Raw genomic sequence first — 17,151 nt, 5'->3', positions numbered from 1 at the left:
AATGAAATTCTTTTGACCTAAGCTAAACTGTGGGTCTAGATAGTAGTGTTGTCCCTGCTGTCTCTGAAACATTTGCTCTTACTTTCAAATGAAATAGCTATTCTGTCAGATTTTTCTACTTAGTGTGAGCTATCTTGGATGAGGGAAGACTTTCACTGAAGTTCCAATGGTCATAAAGGAAGTCTGTTTGTATAAATTAAAGGGATGTTCCAGGCACTGCCTGTCCTGTTTTTACTCGTGATCATTGATGTGATTTTGTCCTGTTTTGGTTAAATGCTCTCATTTATTTTTCTTAGTGTCAAAAGAACAAAGGGCAGTTTTCTGTGACAGATTTGACATTGTGACAGATATATGTGAGAGTAATGGAGATAAAATTCAGGTGGGTGAGAGATTCTGCCCACCCCTTACAGTAAAACCACAAAGGGATAACTTCAGCACGTGGAATTTTTTCTTACCCGAAGAACCAGTTTTGCCCCTTGTGGAAAGGACACCTACACCTTTTGGACTCTGAACCGAGTGATTCTGCTTGTGATATACATACCCTCAGAGAACAAGAAAAGCTCATTCTTGGATAAGTAGGAGGCAATGCAGTGAGCCTGTGTGCTGTTTTGTTTACAGGAGTAAGGGTGAATTTAAATTAAAACCAGCAAGCTTCTATCCCCCTGCTAATCTCATCATTAGAGCATCAACCTACAGAGTGTTCTGTCTTCTTGCTGGAGCAAATGCTAAAGTAGTGTTTGTACGGAGATGCTGTTTATATAAAAATGTACTTTGTGGAGACTGAAGATAACTGAAGTCAGATATTCAAACTGATTTAACTTTTATTTATATTCCTCTTTCTGTAGGCTACAATTCTGCATTAGTCATTTATCATGGAATGAAGTTGTGGTTGCCACCATAGCGTTGGGGTTCAAGTAGAGGAGACTTTGGAGGAGAGGAATTAATATAAATTTATAAGATATTGCTTGCATAAATAGCAGAAAACAATAGTATTTATACCCTCTTATAGCACAGTTTCCTAGAATAATACATACAGTAATATTATGATACGGACACGGCTGCTGTTCCACTATACGTAGCTGACTTGTTCTTCTGTTTTATCAACTTCATTCTCTGTGAGCAGCAACGTATCCAGCAGAATGGCTGATGAGGCTTGGATGGGTGAACTCCTCAACCTCATTGGGCTCTGGTACATAATGGGGTTAATCCCGTTTCTCATCCCATGCATGACAAAGAGCTTGGAATTTTCTGCCACAGAGCTTCTGAAAGAGATCCTGCTGGAGTGCTTTTGAAGGGCCTTTATAGGCTTTGTGGTCCGATAGTTGCAAGTGATATACCTGCTGAAAGCCTCCCTAAATGTTTTGTTGAAGAGTGTATAGACAAGAGGATTCACTCCGGAGGATACATACCCTATCCAAACAAAGATCTCCATTAGTTTTTGAAAAACCTCCTGGTTGCAGGAGTTGCACAGAACTGAACTTACGTTTGTAATGAAGAATGGGCACCACATCAATAAGAAAAGAAAAAATACAATGCCCAAAACTTTTGATGCCCTTTGTTCATTGGTTATTGTTTGCATGGACTTCCTCCCAATTGTAGATGTTCTGCAGATAGATGTGTCATTGGGCAAAGTCTTGTCCTTTCTGGAGCCGTTTAGCATGGCCACCTTTTCTGGTGAGGAGGCAGGCGTTGCGTCACGCTGAAATACTGTGGACACAGTTGACCAAGTGAAACGCTGAGGTGGCTTGTTGATCCAGTAGGCCTTCTTGCGGAGCACTTGGATTGTCAGAAAGTAAGTGACTATCATGATAGCGAGGGGAATGAAGAATGCAGCCACTGATCCGTACAGAATGAAGTCATGAAAACGATCGGGCATCAGGACACACGTGATGTTTGTTGAGTTGCCATTTCCATCTTCAATGCCTCTGATGGGGATCGGAATAGCAATGCCTACAGGAGAAAAAACAAGTACTTCAGCATATGGTAGTTACTTGCAATCTCTTCTTTTTGGGCCTGAAGCCTCAGGATCTCTAAAGAAAAGTAGTTCCTGAGCTCTGGAGTAGGCACAGGGTGACAGAATGTGAATTGCTGAGGGTATCATAAATAGTACTTTCTAAGACTTGGCAAGCTCAGCTTTGACATAGTGCCCTTTTGAAGGAGATGAGGCCTAACTAACACTTAGTGATTGAGGAAGCAGTATAAAGTTGCCAAGTTTTCAAGTCTGAAACACATGAATTGCTTTGACTCTAGTTGTTAAAATTAGTATGTCTTTTCCTCCAGTGAAATGTTTCCCTAATGCCATCTGCTTCCCACCCTGTGGCAACATTTGCACTTCTTGAAGGGCAGTTCTGTAAATACATAAATTTTGTCTTTCCCTCTTATCTTAACTGCATCGAGTGACCAGACACAGACAGCTGATTTTTTTTTTTCACCCAACTTGACTCTTTCATATATACAAGTAGTTAAATAGTTGCCATAGTTGTTCAGCGTGTGTTTGAGATGGATTTGTTGTTTAAAGTCTCTTACATATTTAAGAGTGTTTAAATGAGGCTAGCTAGCTCTATAATTCACCGCTTGTGTAAAAAAAAAAAAGTTAGTCTTGTTTTTCAAATAAATTTTTTATAACCACTGAATTACAGTCAGCACTTCATTTTCCAGCAGTCTGACATTACAACAAAAACAACAGGTTCCTTGCTGTCTGGGTTATTTGTGCTGTTTCCTGATGCCACTTAATGAGATCTAGGGATTTACTGTATTCCTCTGCTGCTCCGCTTACTGAAGTTGGTTGAAGGCAGCAAGAGCAAAATGGTGTACCCCTCAGCCACTTGATCCCTTTCTTAATAAAAGGCATACATTCAGATACAGCAGACATTTAGTATGAGGATTGAACCAAATTAACCTTTGATTTGGAGAACTCAGACTCAGCTGCAGACTACTTTTGAGTTAAATAAAATAGATGAAAAAGTACAGCACTGATTATTAACAATAAATCAGGCATTAAAAGGTTGACTTGGGTCTTGTCATACTAAGTTTCCTCTTTTTTTTTTTTTTTTTGTGATAAAATAGAGATAGTATCTTTTCTTCTATCTTCCCAGCTCTTCCAGACTTTTTTTTTTCAAGTTGGAATTTTGGGGTTTGGCCATATATGCCTCTGCCAAGAAGGTGGATGTACACAGTCTCCTATGCATCACTGGCCTTAATAATCCAGAACAATTTTGTTCTTTCTCTTGCACACAGAGCATACAGCACTCTACCTAGTCTGCTTGCAGCATGTATTAAGTTATTTAAATTAAATGTTTTCACCTCCTTAGCTCACTTAACATTTTTTTTTAAGTGTTAAAGACAGGTGAGGTGCCACATGCAAACCACAGGTGCTAATATAAAAGCTTATCTGTTGGCATCCTTTATATAAACTGTTGGGGGGGGGAGGGGATAGGAGGGGTGTGTTTCTTATAAGTTAGCCTTTCTATATGCTATATTGCCAGGTGTCTCAGTCTTCAGTGTGAATGTAACCAGCCACTCATTTATCTTTCAATCCTTGATGTAAATTAACCTTTTTTTACTTGCTTCATGGCACAATTGTAAGGCACAGATTTTAGTAGCATCTACTCAAGGCTTAAAATTGTGTTTGGGACAGAACATACTACCACAGGAACATGCAATCTTGCTTTCCCAGGAGACATGCTATGCGTGCAGATACTGTCTTTTGATTTTTGGACTTTTAGGACCATGAAGAGCAATGATTATCCCTATTCAGTCCTTGCCCTTTCTGGTAAGCCTGAAAAGGAGCAGCAGTTTTGGCAGACTTTTAGGATGTAGCTATGCATGATCCAAGAGGTGGACTTAGGCGAGCCCAGGTGTTAGGGTCTGCTAATCAATTGTGCTTGGCCAAATTTTTCATTTTGCCCAGCTTTCACTTTGTTTTATACGTGAAAAGTTTCTGCATTCCTTTTCTAGACTCAGTCTCCCATACCTATTGAAATGAGCCAAACCACGATGATTTTGATGATTGTTGTAGCCCATGAATTGTATTGACTAGCCTGGATTGGCTTTTTAATCGCAATATAGCGGTCTAGTGAGATGGCACAGAGGTGCATGATGGAAGCTGTAGAGAATAGGACGTCAAGGAAGAGCCAGATGGGACACAGGGAAGTTGGAAAAGGCCAGGCATTGTCTGAAAGAGAACAGAAAACTCATTAGAATCTAAGCTTTTTGAGAGTGTTCAGTGTATGGTTTTCCTTTGACATCAGTACTTTTGAGAAGTTCATAATCCTACAGGAACCAAGCCTTGCCACTGCCTCAGCTGGATTCTGTCTTACATTTTAGTTAGCTTCTAACTGACATGGCTGCTGCCATCGTATTGATTGGGCTGGTGGTGCGTTATAACCCTTTCCCTGTCTTTTTTGTTCTTTCTAGATCATAAGCAATTTGTAGCAAGGACTGTGGATAAAAAAGTTCATCCATGACTGTGCTTGGTCCTTGCACCCTGCTGGTAAATGGTTATATTTTCAGCTATGTCTCCTTGATAATCCTATGATTCAAGGTTGTATTAAATGGAGGAGATAATGGGTCATAACCAATGTATTAGTCAATCATGCAGAACCACGGCTGAACCTTAGTGGTGATGTTGAAGAATCTAGTTCACACAGTTTTAAAATAAATTTGCTGTGTCACTTCACCACATGCAGTTGAGCACTAATGTGGCAAAGCAGGGCTATTCTCAGTAATGATTTCATAAAAATTGACAGGCTTTTATGCAAGTGGTGTTTTTTTGGAGTGGGGGTGTGTTGTTCTCCCCCACCCACCCCTGCCCCCAAAGAGGATTTTAAGTCTGGCATCCTGATTCTGACGGTAGTTATCTATCTTCAATGTTAATCTCTATAGTGAACTTGGGGTCTGTCAACTGCATTATATCCAAGATCAAGGTTTTGTAGTGTTCAGCTTTCCAAAAGGCTTGTGTTTTTGACAGCTGGGTCTCCCCTATCAATGTTTAAAATTCAAAACCAAATGAACTTTAATAAAACTGATTAACTGCTTTATTTTCACTCACTATTAGTTTGTATAGCACTCATGTGCTAGCAGCCTTCAATTTGAGGGGCATGTAAGTGTTGTGTGTCTGTAAGAATGTTCTTTAGTCCTAGCGAAGGGTGTGTGAACACAGAAGTTTTTTCTGTTTCTAATGATAGAAGTTGATAGATATATTCTCTTTCTCTACAGAATTCAGCTGTATGTAGTCAGTAGGCACATTAATAGTATTGCTAGAGAAATCAATTCTTTGTTGAATGATGATTAAGGGGTGGGAAAAAGACATTTCTAAAGATATATCCAAAGCAGGTTGGTTTTAATCTCCTTGCTCTGAATAAATAGATCTGCATACAGAGAATGCCAAATGAGCTGGACTATTGTAATGCCCAGTTGTATCAATGTGGTAATGTTGCAGTAGTTTGAGATTAAAACATTTTTTTATAATGTGCCTGACAGATGGAAATGATAGTGGTGCTGCCTTGACTTGCATTATAAAATTTTCCATCTTCGGGTTTATAAAGTCAGACATAGCAAGTACTTGTCTGCACTCTCTCACCTGTGTTGGGAAACCTTGCCTGTTAAACAAAGAGAATGAATGGATGGAGCTCAGAACTGACCCTCACCCATCCCCAAAGCAGTGAACACCAGGGAGGATGATGTAGGCAGCAAGGCAGAAGGGAAAGAGGTGGTCTATTCTCAAATCATTAACCAGTAGACTTTAGTATCTAGCTGCATATTTCCTAAAATAGATATCATGGTTGAAATTGGCTTCAAAAAATTATGCTGTCAGGCTAGTATGAGAAAGTTGTAATTAGTATATTATGAAACGCTTACTCATACTTAATTTTTCTGTCTACGCTCTCAGCTGGCAGTAAGGTATGGTGCCTTTCTGAAGGAAAAAAATTATAGTTAAAAGAAATAATTGATTTGATGGGCTTTACATTTTTTTGCTCACTCTAGAAAAATAAGACTAATTCTGTTGACTCCGTGATGAAGGATTAGTTCAGATAAAAATGTTAACAATGGAAAGTGTATTCTACATCTTGAAGGATGGTGGATAACACAGCTGGATTTCAAGTGAGCAGCTAATACTTCTGTTGGAGGGTATTAGCTCTCCAGTGCTGCTCACTAGGTTGTAGTTGCTTTGCTTTCTGGAGAATTGCACTGTGATAAATCCTTTCTTTCTGTAGTTAATTTACTCTTTGCAAAAGGTGGCTCTGAAATATTTTGCAACAAAAAGCTCTTTTCCTTCTTTTGAATATAGGTGCATTTGTATGTTTTTGAGTTGCAAGACCTTTTGTTAGTTAAGTGCAACTGAACAGAGAAAGCTTTGTCTTTATTTTTGTCTTGTTTTGAATTGGATGCAGAGGGCAGTAAGTTACCACATTCATGACTATAGAATATGTACTGTTGTATTTGTATGTATGTGTTTTATCTAAAAATCAGAGTAGACTTCAAATGCAGTAGCTGATAAGAATTGAAGAATATTGTTACTGTTTAAACAAAACAAATATTGTGAAACTGATACCTGAAAGTCCAGAAGAGTCATGTAGTTGTCTAGGTTTCATATCATGGTCTATTTTGCTTTTACTTATTTTGATTTGTTGCTTGCACCTGTGTTAGAAGCTCTGTGCCTAGTGTTTGAGGGACGGCTCTTGGTGGAGTTGCGCATTTTGTGGTGGTGTGTGTCACTGTTGGCCTATTCTGTTAGTTTGAGAGTAGGAAAAGGATGGAATATTTATATCCTTTCAGGACTCAGAAAGAATCTCTGACCTTGAACATGACAGTGACCTGCTTGTTCCTTGCCCTGTTTTGTAATTCTGACTGAAGGTAAAATGAGTATGTCCTGCCAAGTGGTGATACAAAGCCATTAGCAGCTCATGCTTAGTTTGAATTGTTGCAAGTTCTGATTCTCCTAGTATAGATCCACACTTGGAGCAGACCAGAACATTTACTGGGCTGACTGAAACTCTCAGTCTTTTTTTTTCCTTGGGAGTTGAAAGCTGATTTAAACCAGGTAGTATGCCTAGGTTATCTGACAAAAGTGCCTGCCTGAAAACTTGTCTGGTTTCTCCAGCTGTCAGGTGGCATAAGAGAAAAAAAGTGTTCCTCCTTCCTACAAACCTTGCCTTAAATCCTCCCAGTGCTGTGGCAATGCTGCTGTTGCAAATTTTCCTTGTTTTGAGGCAAACCAGGATAAAATACACATTTTAAGGTTTGTCTTGCACCTTAAGAGAAGATGAGCTTTTACCATAACTGTCTACCCTTGGTTAATCTTTATTTAAGAAAAGTTTTATTTATAGGAAATACCTTGGAAATGTATAATCCTTAAAGTACAGTATTGATGAGCTGCTCTTGCTGTAAACCGAAAGGTCTTTTGAAAGCTTGGGAGAAAGCACTGCTTGTGTACATGTATAAGCATGATTGAGAGATCTTGAAATAGACTTGGAAGCCATTTGTTCTTCTGCTATAAGGGCTGCTGAAGCGTGTTACCTGTCAAAGATTTTGTTGCTGTTAGATAATGATGCTTTTACTGAGATGGAAATTAGGCATTTTTAACCACTAGCTGGCTTAAGTCTAGGCTTCAATCTTCACATTGGTGTGCATGTGTCTGTAACTTGCATGTGTGGCGTTCACCCTTGTGTCAGTATTCAGCTGCGTGGGCTGTATAGGCCTGGTGTTCCCAAGCTGCTGTCTTGCTGTTTCACCCCTGTGGCTGCCTGCCTCTTATTTTTCTGCTAAAATTTCCGCTTCAACAGTAGTTGTTCACTGTCATAGTTTCCTTAATTTAGCCAAAGTTTGTTGTTTTTTTTTTAATTAGAGTTGCTTTGTGTAGAATAAAGCTTTGGTTTCTTATTTATCTTTATACTTGAAGTTTTGGAAAGTAGCCCTCAATAGAAGTTTTCTCTCATAGTTTGCACAAGCAAGAAGGGAGGATTTGTTGTGGCCCATCAGTAATGGGGGAAAGATTAAGATGGTGATTGATTGTAATAGTCCCAGGCTACAAACCATTGTTTTTAAAATCTATCAGCCTTACTGTCTGATTTTTAAGTGGATGAATATCAGGAATAGAGAATATATTTTTAAAATGCTATGTGCCCTGTCTCAAAGTAATCCATTGCCCACCAAATCATGGAGAACAGACTTCTTCCTGCTGCAGGCTTTGCAAATGAGAGGATCTCTCAAGTTTGTCTACTAATTTCACTATCTGATGAATAGCAACATTTTTGCTTTCCTTCAGTAATTCTAAGTATTAAAAATTTGGATAACTTTTGAAAGCTAGATTTCAGAGAATGCAATTATTTCCTAACATATCCTCCTGTTTTTGGAAGAAATGGGAAGACTTTAGCAAGCAATAAAAGCAATGAACTGTTTGTATATTCTGACACTTGCACCCCTAAATTGAAATTGCAGTGTGTATTTGTACCAGAGTACATTTTGGTTGCTCTGCTGAGAATAAATAATCTGCTTCTCATGCTATTATACCTGTGAGTTAGAGATTTGTTTATTTTTAAAAGGGGCAGCACTTTATTACAGAAAGTGTCTGTCTATTTCTGAAGTTTTTTCTCTGAGTGTGCTGTCAGGGCATGGAGCCAATATCTGTAGTAGCTTTTGAATTTGAATGCTCTGTGACACATTGGTTTTTACAGTCAGGATCATTTAATGTGACTGCACTTTAGTTCGCACCTTTTTCCCCTCAAATATTCTCCACATAGTTAGATATCAGTCCCAAACTGGAAGCATAATATTTGTATTCTGTATCTAGAAGTTGCACCCAGCTATTTCATTATTATAGGAACATTCCTGTGTGGAAGTGCCAAGAGGCTGAATTTAATTAGCTCTCCAGTTGTCAATGATTATTCAATGTTCAAGTAGTTATCTGGCTAATGTAGCTTCAAGATTTAGACTTGTTATGTATTTAAATGTCTGTTCTAGCTTCATTCCATTAACTCTTCCTGTTTTGCTTGTGCTTTGAACTTCTATAAACACCTCAGCATCTTCCCCAGTGGATGAAGTGGCAAAGCAGTTTTTCTGGTTGGCTGCCAAAGAGTGACTTGTATGCAAGAACTTTCAGTTTTAACCACTACTATGTGAAAGGCCGATCAGTCTTACTTAGCTAATTCCAACTAATTTTGCTACTTTCTTGTAAATTTCCTGCAACATGAAAGATGCTTTTGTTTGACTTTTAAATTAAGATTCCTAGCATGCTTTTAAAGGGTTGTAACCAGGATTTAGCACTGGATTAATGGAGAGATTAAGGAGCAATAGTCTCTTTACAAAGTTAAAAAGAAAAGATGTATTAATCTAGCAAAACAAAAATAATATAAAAAAGGCAAACAAAAAACCCTGTACCACCACCACTGAAGAACTCCACAAAATCCAGAACATGCCTTCCCTTTGTATTGATTGCTAGTCCAATACTAGTACTTTTTATGGTTAGTAGTTTTACTTTTATTATTAATGAGGCCTTTGGCAGGAATTAAGCAGTTACAATATCTGTGTGTAAGTATGTATATACATGTTTCTTGTCTCTGCATATGCATGTGCACATACGTGACATCCTAAGGTTTTTTATAAGTGACTGTGGTGTCGTTTTTAAGTTAGAAATCACTGTCCTAGTCATGTACGTTTACTTTTCTTTTTAGACACTGTTACTTGGAAAAAAGGTTATTTTATGATCTCAACACTGAATTCTGACCTCCAGTTCATACATCTGTTTAGGGAGAAGCAGTCTGTAATACACAGAAATTCAGTCTCAAGGCATTTAGTGAATAAACACATTTGTTAATAAAGTGATACCAGTCTTCTGCAGCAAACAAAAGTTACTGATGGCCTTTCTGAAATAAAGTTTATGATTGTTTGCTTGTTGCTTAGGCAACTCTTAGAGATCTAGCATAGACTGCAGGAGTTCATTTTTCCTTTTGTTATGTAGGGCCCAGGGGTATCTATATGTTAAAGATAATTGTGTAGATCCAAGTTTGTTGAAAAACCCATCTTGTTGATTTTTTCCATTTGTATGATACATAAATAGACAATTTAAAATGTATTCTTTAAGAAACTTTAGGAGTAAAAGAGAGACTTTCCCATGGAGCTACCTCTGATTAGTTGTCAAAAGCAGTATCTGAAATAAAGCTGAGTATGAGAGAATGTGAAAAAGTCATGTTTGTTCTGTAATGAATAACCAGAAAGAAAATGTCACACTCGGTGTATGTTCATGTAAAAAAAAAAACAACCGTATTTTATTCCATATGCACCGGACTAAATGAGTCTCAAACATTACACAGATTGAAGCTTTCTTGGCTTGACAGAGTTAATTCTTTAGGGTGCTTTATGAACCTGCTGCTTTCTTCTGGGTGGGTGAAAAATAGGTTTCTCTGAAACTAGTACTGGTAAGGTTTGTTGTCTCCGATGGTGTAAGGGAGCATCTCTGGCTGTTCATGAAGCTTGGAATCAATACTAAGATAAAATCATGTGCTGGATTCCAAGAAAGTTCAAAACCTGTTCAGTACACTGAACAGATACCTAGACTTCATTTCATGTAAAAGACTGCCTACAATTAGCATAATATCCAATAGAATAGATACCAACATTGTGCTGATGTTTAAAATGCTACACTGTACAAAATGTGATTTGCTGTTTCTAGTTCCAATTTAGTATCAATTCTAAGTCTCAGGTGATTTTTTTTTTTGAATGGTTTATTTCAAAGGAAAAAATATCCACAGTGGTATACTTTCCATAAAGACATTAAGCTGTATTAAGGTGAGAGGGGGAGAAAAATTAGCAGCCCTCATCCAAATTATTTTAAAAATTGTAATGGTGGAAAGCAAACAGTTCTTCTGTTTAAATTAGACCTTCCCAAATTGTATGCCATATGCTAGCCTGATGAAACAAATGCACTGTACTTACCAAATAATATTATGAGGAGGGCAATCGGCATCACAAACAGACCCACGAGCAAATCTGCCACCGCCAAGGATGTCAAAAAGTAGTTGGTAGCATATTGCAACTTTTTCTCTAGAGACACCGCCAGTATGACAAGTATGTTCCCTCCAATGGTGGGGATTATCACCAGGAGGATCAGTAAAGCTGCCCAACGCACTTTATTTCCTTGTTCATCGCTTGGGTATTCCTGCTTGGGTTCTGCTACTGAGAGAGGTGACAAAGATCCATTGCCAACTCCAGACCCATTCAAGAAATGTAAAGGATAGGACATCTTTGTGTCCAGTAGAAAGTATTCAGGAGCTGTATTTTGCACAGGAATTGTGTACAGTCCAAGAGTTCACTGTTCCTCTCTGGTCCACGATGGTCCTGAAGAAAGGCCAGCATGGTCAGTATGGTAAACTGGTCATCTGCTATTTTGAGGTACTGTAACCATGTCCGAGCTGGTATCCAATTTTTTTTATCTTGTGTCTTGCTGTGTGCAGTTAGGTCTTAAAAATCAAAGTCCTGTCTTGTGTCCATCTCTGGTAGGTAGGGTTCAGTGGTCTGGTCTCCCCTTTATAGCGAGGTTCAGGTTTCAGAAGATTATAGGAGACAGTTCAGTAGCTGTGAAAAGCAGGCAGTGCGTTAGCTTCCTTTTTGTTAGTTTGGGTTTTTTCCCCTTTCTAACCGCAGTAAAAAGTGATAGATCAATTTGGATGTTAAATGTTTCCCTTTAGATACAGGGTACATAGATTTGCTCTTTATAAGTACAAACTGATGCAAAGGCAGATGCTCGTGTTGTGTATATGCAACTCCTCCTCTCCTGATAGTCTCCAGCAGCGTGTGCGTAGGCAGATGGCAGTTCCCATATTTCCCCTTATTAAGAATCCTATTTCGCCACAGAGGGTCACCCCAAAAATATCTTCAGAAATCATGTATGAGGTTTCCGTTTTAGTGTCTGCAGCTCCTAATTTATCAGGTGCAGGTCAGGAAGCTGTAGACAATAAAATACTGGTGACGGTCTCAAGGGGACCATAAAGATTTATGGAACTGAGACATCTAAATTTACACATTACTTGAAGGGATGGGGGGGGGGGGCGGGGAGTAAACCATTTGTTTTTGTAATCTGAGCAGGGCTTTTATTAAGCACAGCCTTTTCTTTCCCTCCCTCCCTCTCTCTCTGTCTCTCAACTGCTGGAGACTTAAGCCGTACATTTCCCCCTTCAAGCAGAGACTAAAACAGCTGTCACAGTGTTAAGCTGAACAAATGCTCAGTTACTGAGAAGATTTGATGTGTTGCATTTTTCAGGTGAAGAAAGCCTTACCTCTTTCTCTTGCATTTCACTTTCTCTTGCATTTCAGTAGAGTTCACTTTGCTTCTAGGAATATCCTTTTTGATTTTCTTTTTCGTCATGTGGAGGATTTTAAGATAGGATTTTTTTCACTGCTTTCTTGAAAACAAGTTTTTCAATTGGTTTTATTTTTTAGACTTTTTCTAAAGCTTTTCTCTTTGTGTGCTTTTGTTTAGCACATTTCTTCTAACACCAAGATTAAGAATTTCTGTTTTGGGAAAACTGTGTTTCTTACCCAGGTATTTTGTCCAACTCTTGATCGGAGTAAAAGAATCATTCTTGCCACATCTAGAGAAGAATCATTCTGGCCACATTTATAAAAAGATAGAAATAAGCTTGTTTTCTTTTTTTGCTGTCCTTTTCCATTCTTTTGATGATTTTACTTAAGCGATTAGCAGAGTCTCTGTGCAGTTTTCTCGTTGTTCATTAGCAAAGCTCGCTGTCTGCTTCTGCCCTTGTTTGTTGATTGACTCGCTGCGGTGTATCCAGCTCAAGTGCTTGAAAAGCAGGGAAGTAAATGAGTGAGACTCTGGCTGGAAAAGAGCCAGAGAAGGGTTGATTGATTCAGTGCTCCAGTACTATAACGTGTGCTCCTTGTAGCTGTATCAGGATGTGCAGGTCCTGTAAATGACCCTTCACGCTATGATATGGTAGTTATATGCACCACAGCGTGCGTATGCCTGCGCGCTTGCTCTCTCTGGATGGAAGCACTGTTAACCCTGAAAAGTTCTGCTGCCCTGTAAACACCCCAGTTTGGTGGTTGTTTTTTTTCTTGAGAGATTTTATGAAAGTATTGTCTAGCCCTCTATTTTAAGTTACACTGTTACTTTAAATCTTTCTTCTTGCAGCTGCTTTTTATTACCACAAATGTTCTCTTTTGTTACCCTTGCAGCTTTCAGTGGATATGTGTATGGTCTTTAACATCATCTTACAGTTCTGCATTAAAATGCAAATAGAGTTCACTTCCAAAGACATTAGCTGGACAAGTGTGTAATAGTCTTTGAGTTTAAGACCAGAAGAGATCATAGTCTGACCCCCTGTATGTCACTGGCCATTACATTCCATGAATTGCTAGTGCTTACCAGGCTTGAGCTGGGAATGGGTCCTCAGTGAACTCTGAATCAATTTATATTTGGTTTTGGTGTGTGTTTTTTTTTTTTTTTTTTAAAAGAAAGCATTCATATCTTTAAGATACAACTACTTTGGGGCCGAAAAGAAAGCTGCTGCTAGAAATTAATAGAAATACTTAAAGTGTGTTCATATCATACGATAGCAAAGTAGTTTTCGCTTGTTCCTTATTTTTCCTGTGTGAAGGAAACCTTTGGCAAGATTCCATGCTGTACTCATTTGCAACTGACTTTTGATGTCCATTCTTCAGAAAAATATATATTAGGAAATAAAGATTAATCTACCTACATTAATTTTGTTTTCTTATCTGACCACCTCCCCAGCATAATGTCTGATAGAACTGAGAGAGCAGAGTACATGAAAACATAGAAAAAGCAGAAATTGAGACAGGACAATACTGTATTGGGCTACTGAGCATCTGGATTCAGTTTTCCTGAAGCTCGACCTACGTCTAATAAGTTTCTGTTTAATGCCAGGAGGGCCTTCAAGATTTATAAAATAAATCTATCTGTACTTGAAGTCTTTACCAAAATTTCCATTGGATAAACAGAGCCTGTGTTCACTCTTTCTGATTGTACAGATAAAGCTTGTTTTCCTTCATCATTGACACTTGAGTTATTTTTTTCTTGTTGAAAGACAGCTGGAATTATTACTATGTTTTGGAGATGGAGCTATGGGCAGTATGTTTCCATAAAAAATGGAAAACAAATAAACCACCAAAGTATAGTAAAAGATAGATTAATCCTTTACTTTCAGTGATCTCCTTCTGGGTGTGTGTCACAAGCAACTCTTCAGGTCACATCTCTGAATTTAAAGAACAGAATTAAAACTTCCAGGGGAAAAAAAATAATGCATCTATCAGAGCCATCTGCTGATCATCAGCGTGTTACTGGTGCAAGCCTGTGTTGGAGCTAAAGCATTATCTTGAAAGAGGGCTTTTTGTTTGGGGTTGTTTGTTGGGGTTTTTTTTTGCTTGGTTGGGTTTTTTACTTCTCACACTTTCACAGTGCAGTAGACACTATCCCTCAATCAATTCGGCGTGGGGGAAGTATCAAGAGTTACAGAAGCGTAATTTTGAGTTCTGTATTACCTCTATAAATTTTCTTCATAGGTCTTGCTATCAAGAAGCATCACTGTTGGCTAATGTGGTAAAGGTGTTTTGGTCAAAGTGAAGATCAAGTGTTTCCACTTCTCTGGAATGCCTCAGTGGATGTTAAAATGTCATTTATATGACAAAATCATCTTTTTAGCTACTAGAATGACTAAATTAAATACGTTGGGAGAGGAGAGGCACCTTGATGAAGCACCAGCAGAAGGCTGTACTGTTGCCTGAAGATTGCTCTGGTGAAATCTGCATAAACGCATTCATACCTAATTGAAAATGAAATTATTTTTTTAAAATGCAGATGAAAACAGTTTTCTTAAGAACTTGCAGAGGAAGATTATATGAGTTTAGTTGCATTAGGCATGTATACCTGCTTGGTGCAGATGGCTAGAAAACTTATCTGCGTTTTGTGAGGTTTTTTTAGCTCTCCCAGTTTTGAATAATTTGAGAAACATATCCTCCTTCATAGATACGGATCTGCAGTAGTTCCTTCACTGCATGCTTCTGGCTAGGCTTTTTATGCAGGCCTGTGTCCTGCCCCCATATCCAGCTCCTTTCCTGTGTTAATGATGATAAACCTTAAATTTTGCTAGACCCCACTCCTGGTCCACTGTACCTTAATATCTGAACCATGCATAGATACTAATTTTTTTCCCCATCCCTTCCTGTTATTTCTGTTTTCCGATTGCCAATACTATTTTATTTGAATGGAGCCATGTCCACGTTAGATGTGAGCTGACACTGGTGACAGTGTTGTTCAGCTGGTGCATATCCTTCAAGTTCATCTGCTGTGCCTCTTGGCAGTGCTCGGCTTCATCCTCCTGACAGTGGGAGGCTTCCTAGAAGTTCTCATTCTTTAGCAATACGTGCTTAGGCAACCAGGATGCATTTCAGAAAAACATTGTGGAGAAGGAGGCTGTGTTGCACACAAGAGAGTTGCAGGAAGCTCCTGGCAGGGGAATATCTTGGTATTTTTTTGTCAAGAGAAAAAGAGACGGGGTTTACACCCTTGCATAATCTACATCAAAATGTGTCTGTCTGCATTTTTCTCTGCAGTTTTACCTTTTCTATGTTTTCCCTCTGCTGCTACATGCCCCGCCTCCCCCTTCAGAAATGACTGCAAATTGTGCCATTAGATATCTGCATTCCTTCTTTATTAACTCATTTATGGATGAAATGAAACTTCTGTTAAGCTTTTCTTTTTTTTTTAATCTCTTGGTGCACTACAAAACAACTTGTGGAAATAGTTCTGTATCAAGTGATTTATTCGTGTCCAATAGTTTACAGTCATAAATATTTAGAATCTTTTGAAATATGACTGGAGAGGAATCTAAAAGATATATTTGACATTGTTCTTTAATTCTCTGACATTTCATTTTTCAATGAGTTGTAAAGTCCTTAAATATTTAGACTAAAAAAATGTGTTAGTGATGCTTCAGGCGCTTCCATTTTTAGTCTCAATCACAAGACCACTGTGGTGGTTTATTTTCAATATCTGGTTTATTTACTCATTGATGCTATCTTAGATATATAGGATTTCATGTTTAAATATTACTGAAATAGTCCTCTAACCTTCAAGGTGTGCAACACTACAGAATTGGCAATAGGCTGTGCAAAGGTATTTGGATGTGGTTCTAACTGGGCTGTGATCTAAAACTAAGTGGAATATGCTTGAAGATATGGCAATCTGAGTTTTTAATTTGTCTTGTGGTGGTGTTGTGTGCCTCTTAGAAAAAAAAAAAAAATCAAGTGGATTGTTAAAACAGGATTGATGTATCTAACAATGTTCCTCAACTTTTGGTAGCCCAATAAGGCTCTTGTAGGTACAGCCTACTAAGAATTACAGTATCTGCAGATGGTGCAATTGTAATTACCTTCAGAAAATAAAACCAAACAGTTTAGGTACCTTACAGATTCCTAATAATGCTACTATATTAAATGTTTCATGGTGAAAAGGGAATGCAGTTTCGGGGTTCTCTGCAAATTATGGGGAACCTTCCATGGTCAACATGAGGGACTGAAAAGAAAACTAACAATTTTCGGTGTCCAGCTGATCTGAGTGGTTTTGTTCATGTTGATCTGAGTTACTAACAATTAACATATTGGGGTTTATATTGTGAATTTTTGTCCTGGAGGCTTAAGAAAAACTTTCTCTTCCTCTCTCTTTGGAAATAATGAAGAATGCAAGACTTTCTTTGGTTTCTCAGAAATTCTAGGGTGCTTACAAGCTAAGTATCAGCTTTTATATCAAGAGTATAACATTGATATGTGTATAAATATGTCATTTATATTCAGTTATATCTAGCAGATGAACATCCCCAGGAATGAGATCAAAGTTGAGGCTAAGGCTCAGGTAATTGGGCAGGAGTTAGGCAGCTCCTCTGTGTTCTGTCTGGTTATGGCTTCTATGAAGATTCAAAATCCTTAGCTGCATAGTGTTCATTTCTTGTGGAGGTTTTGAGAGCAGCAGTTGATGAGTAAAACTAATAAAATGCTAGTAGCTATTATGTTTTACTGAGAATTTGTCATTGCTGTCTTGGTGCATCTTTGTTTTTCTTCACAGTTTTGTTTATGATTTCTGAAACAAACTGTTAACTGAATCTTGACGGAAGTCCTTCA

At 38.2% G+C, this 17,151-nt stretch overlaps 2 protein-coding genes across 3 annotated transcripts in view; one reads left to right on the top strand and one right to left on the bottom strand.

The window, feature by feature from the left end:
* PSMD1 (proteasome 26S subunit, non-ATPase 1) overlaps positions 1-17,151 on the top strand; it is a 75,631-nt gene that overhangs the window by 27,426 nt on the left and 31,054 nt on the right. The window lies entirely within an intron of this gene.
* HTR2B (5-hydroxytryptamine receptor 2B) lies at positions 804-13,010 on the bottom strand. 2 transcript variants are annotated; one of them, XM_056358088.1, is made up of 4 exons: positions 12,273-13,010; positions 10,933-11,571; positions 3,974-4,174; positions 804-1,950 (listed from the first exon to the last, which is right to left on the bottom strand). In XM_056358088.1, exons 2-4 carry the CDS (start codon positions 11,237-11,239, stop codon positions 1,070-1,072), a joined length of 1,389 nt encoding a protein of 462 aa, XP_056214063.1. In that variant the 5' UTR covers positions 11,240-11,571; positions 12,273-13,010; the 3' UTR covers positions 804-1,069. The 2 variants fall into 2 exon arrangements, with proteins under 2 accessions (XP_056214063.1, XP_056214064.1); XM_056358089.1 differs by lacking the exons at positions 3,974-4,174; positions 12,273-13,010 and having other exon boundaries at positions 10,933-12,035.

The sequence above is a fragment of the Falco biarmicus genome, chromosome 13 (genome assembly GCF_023638135.1).
Source record: "Falco biarmicus isolate bFalBia1 chromosome 13, bFalBia1.pri, whole genome shotgun sequence".
Classification (NCBI taxonomy): domain Eukaryota; kingdom Metazoa; phylum Chordata; class Aves; order Falconiformes; family Falconidae; genus Falco; species Falco biarmicus.
The sequence above is the reverse complement of the archived record's forward strand: the minus strand, read 5'-3'. Positions and strand labels throughout refer to the sequence as shown.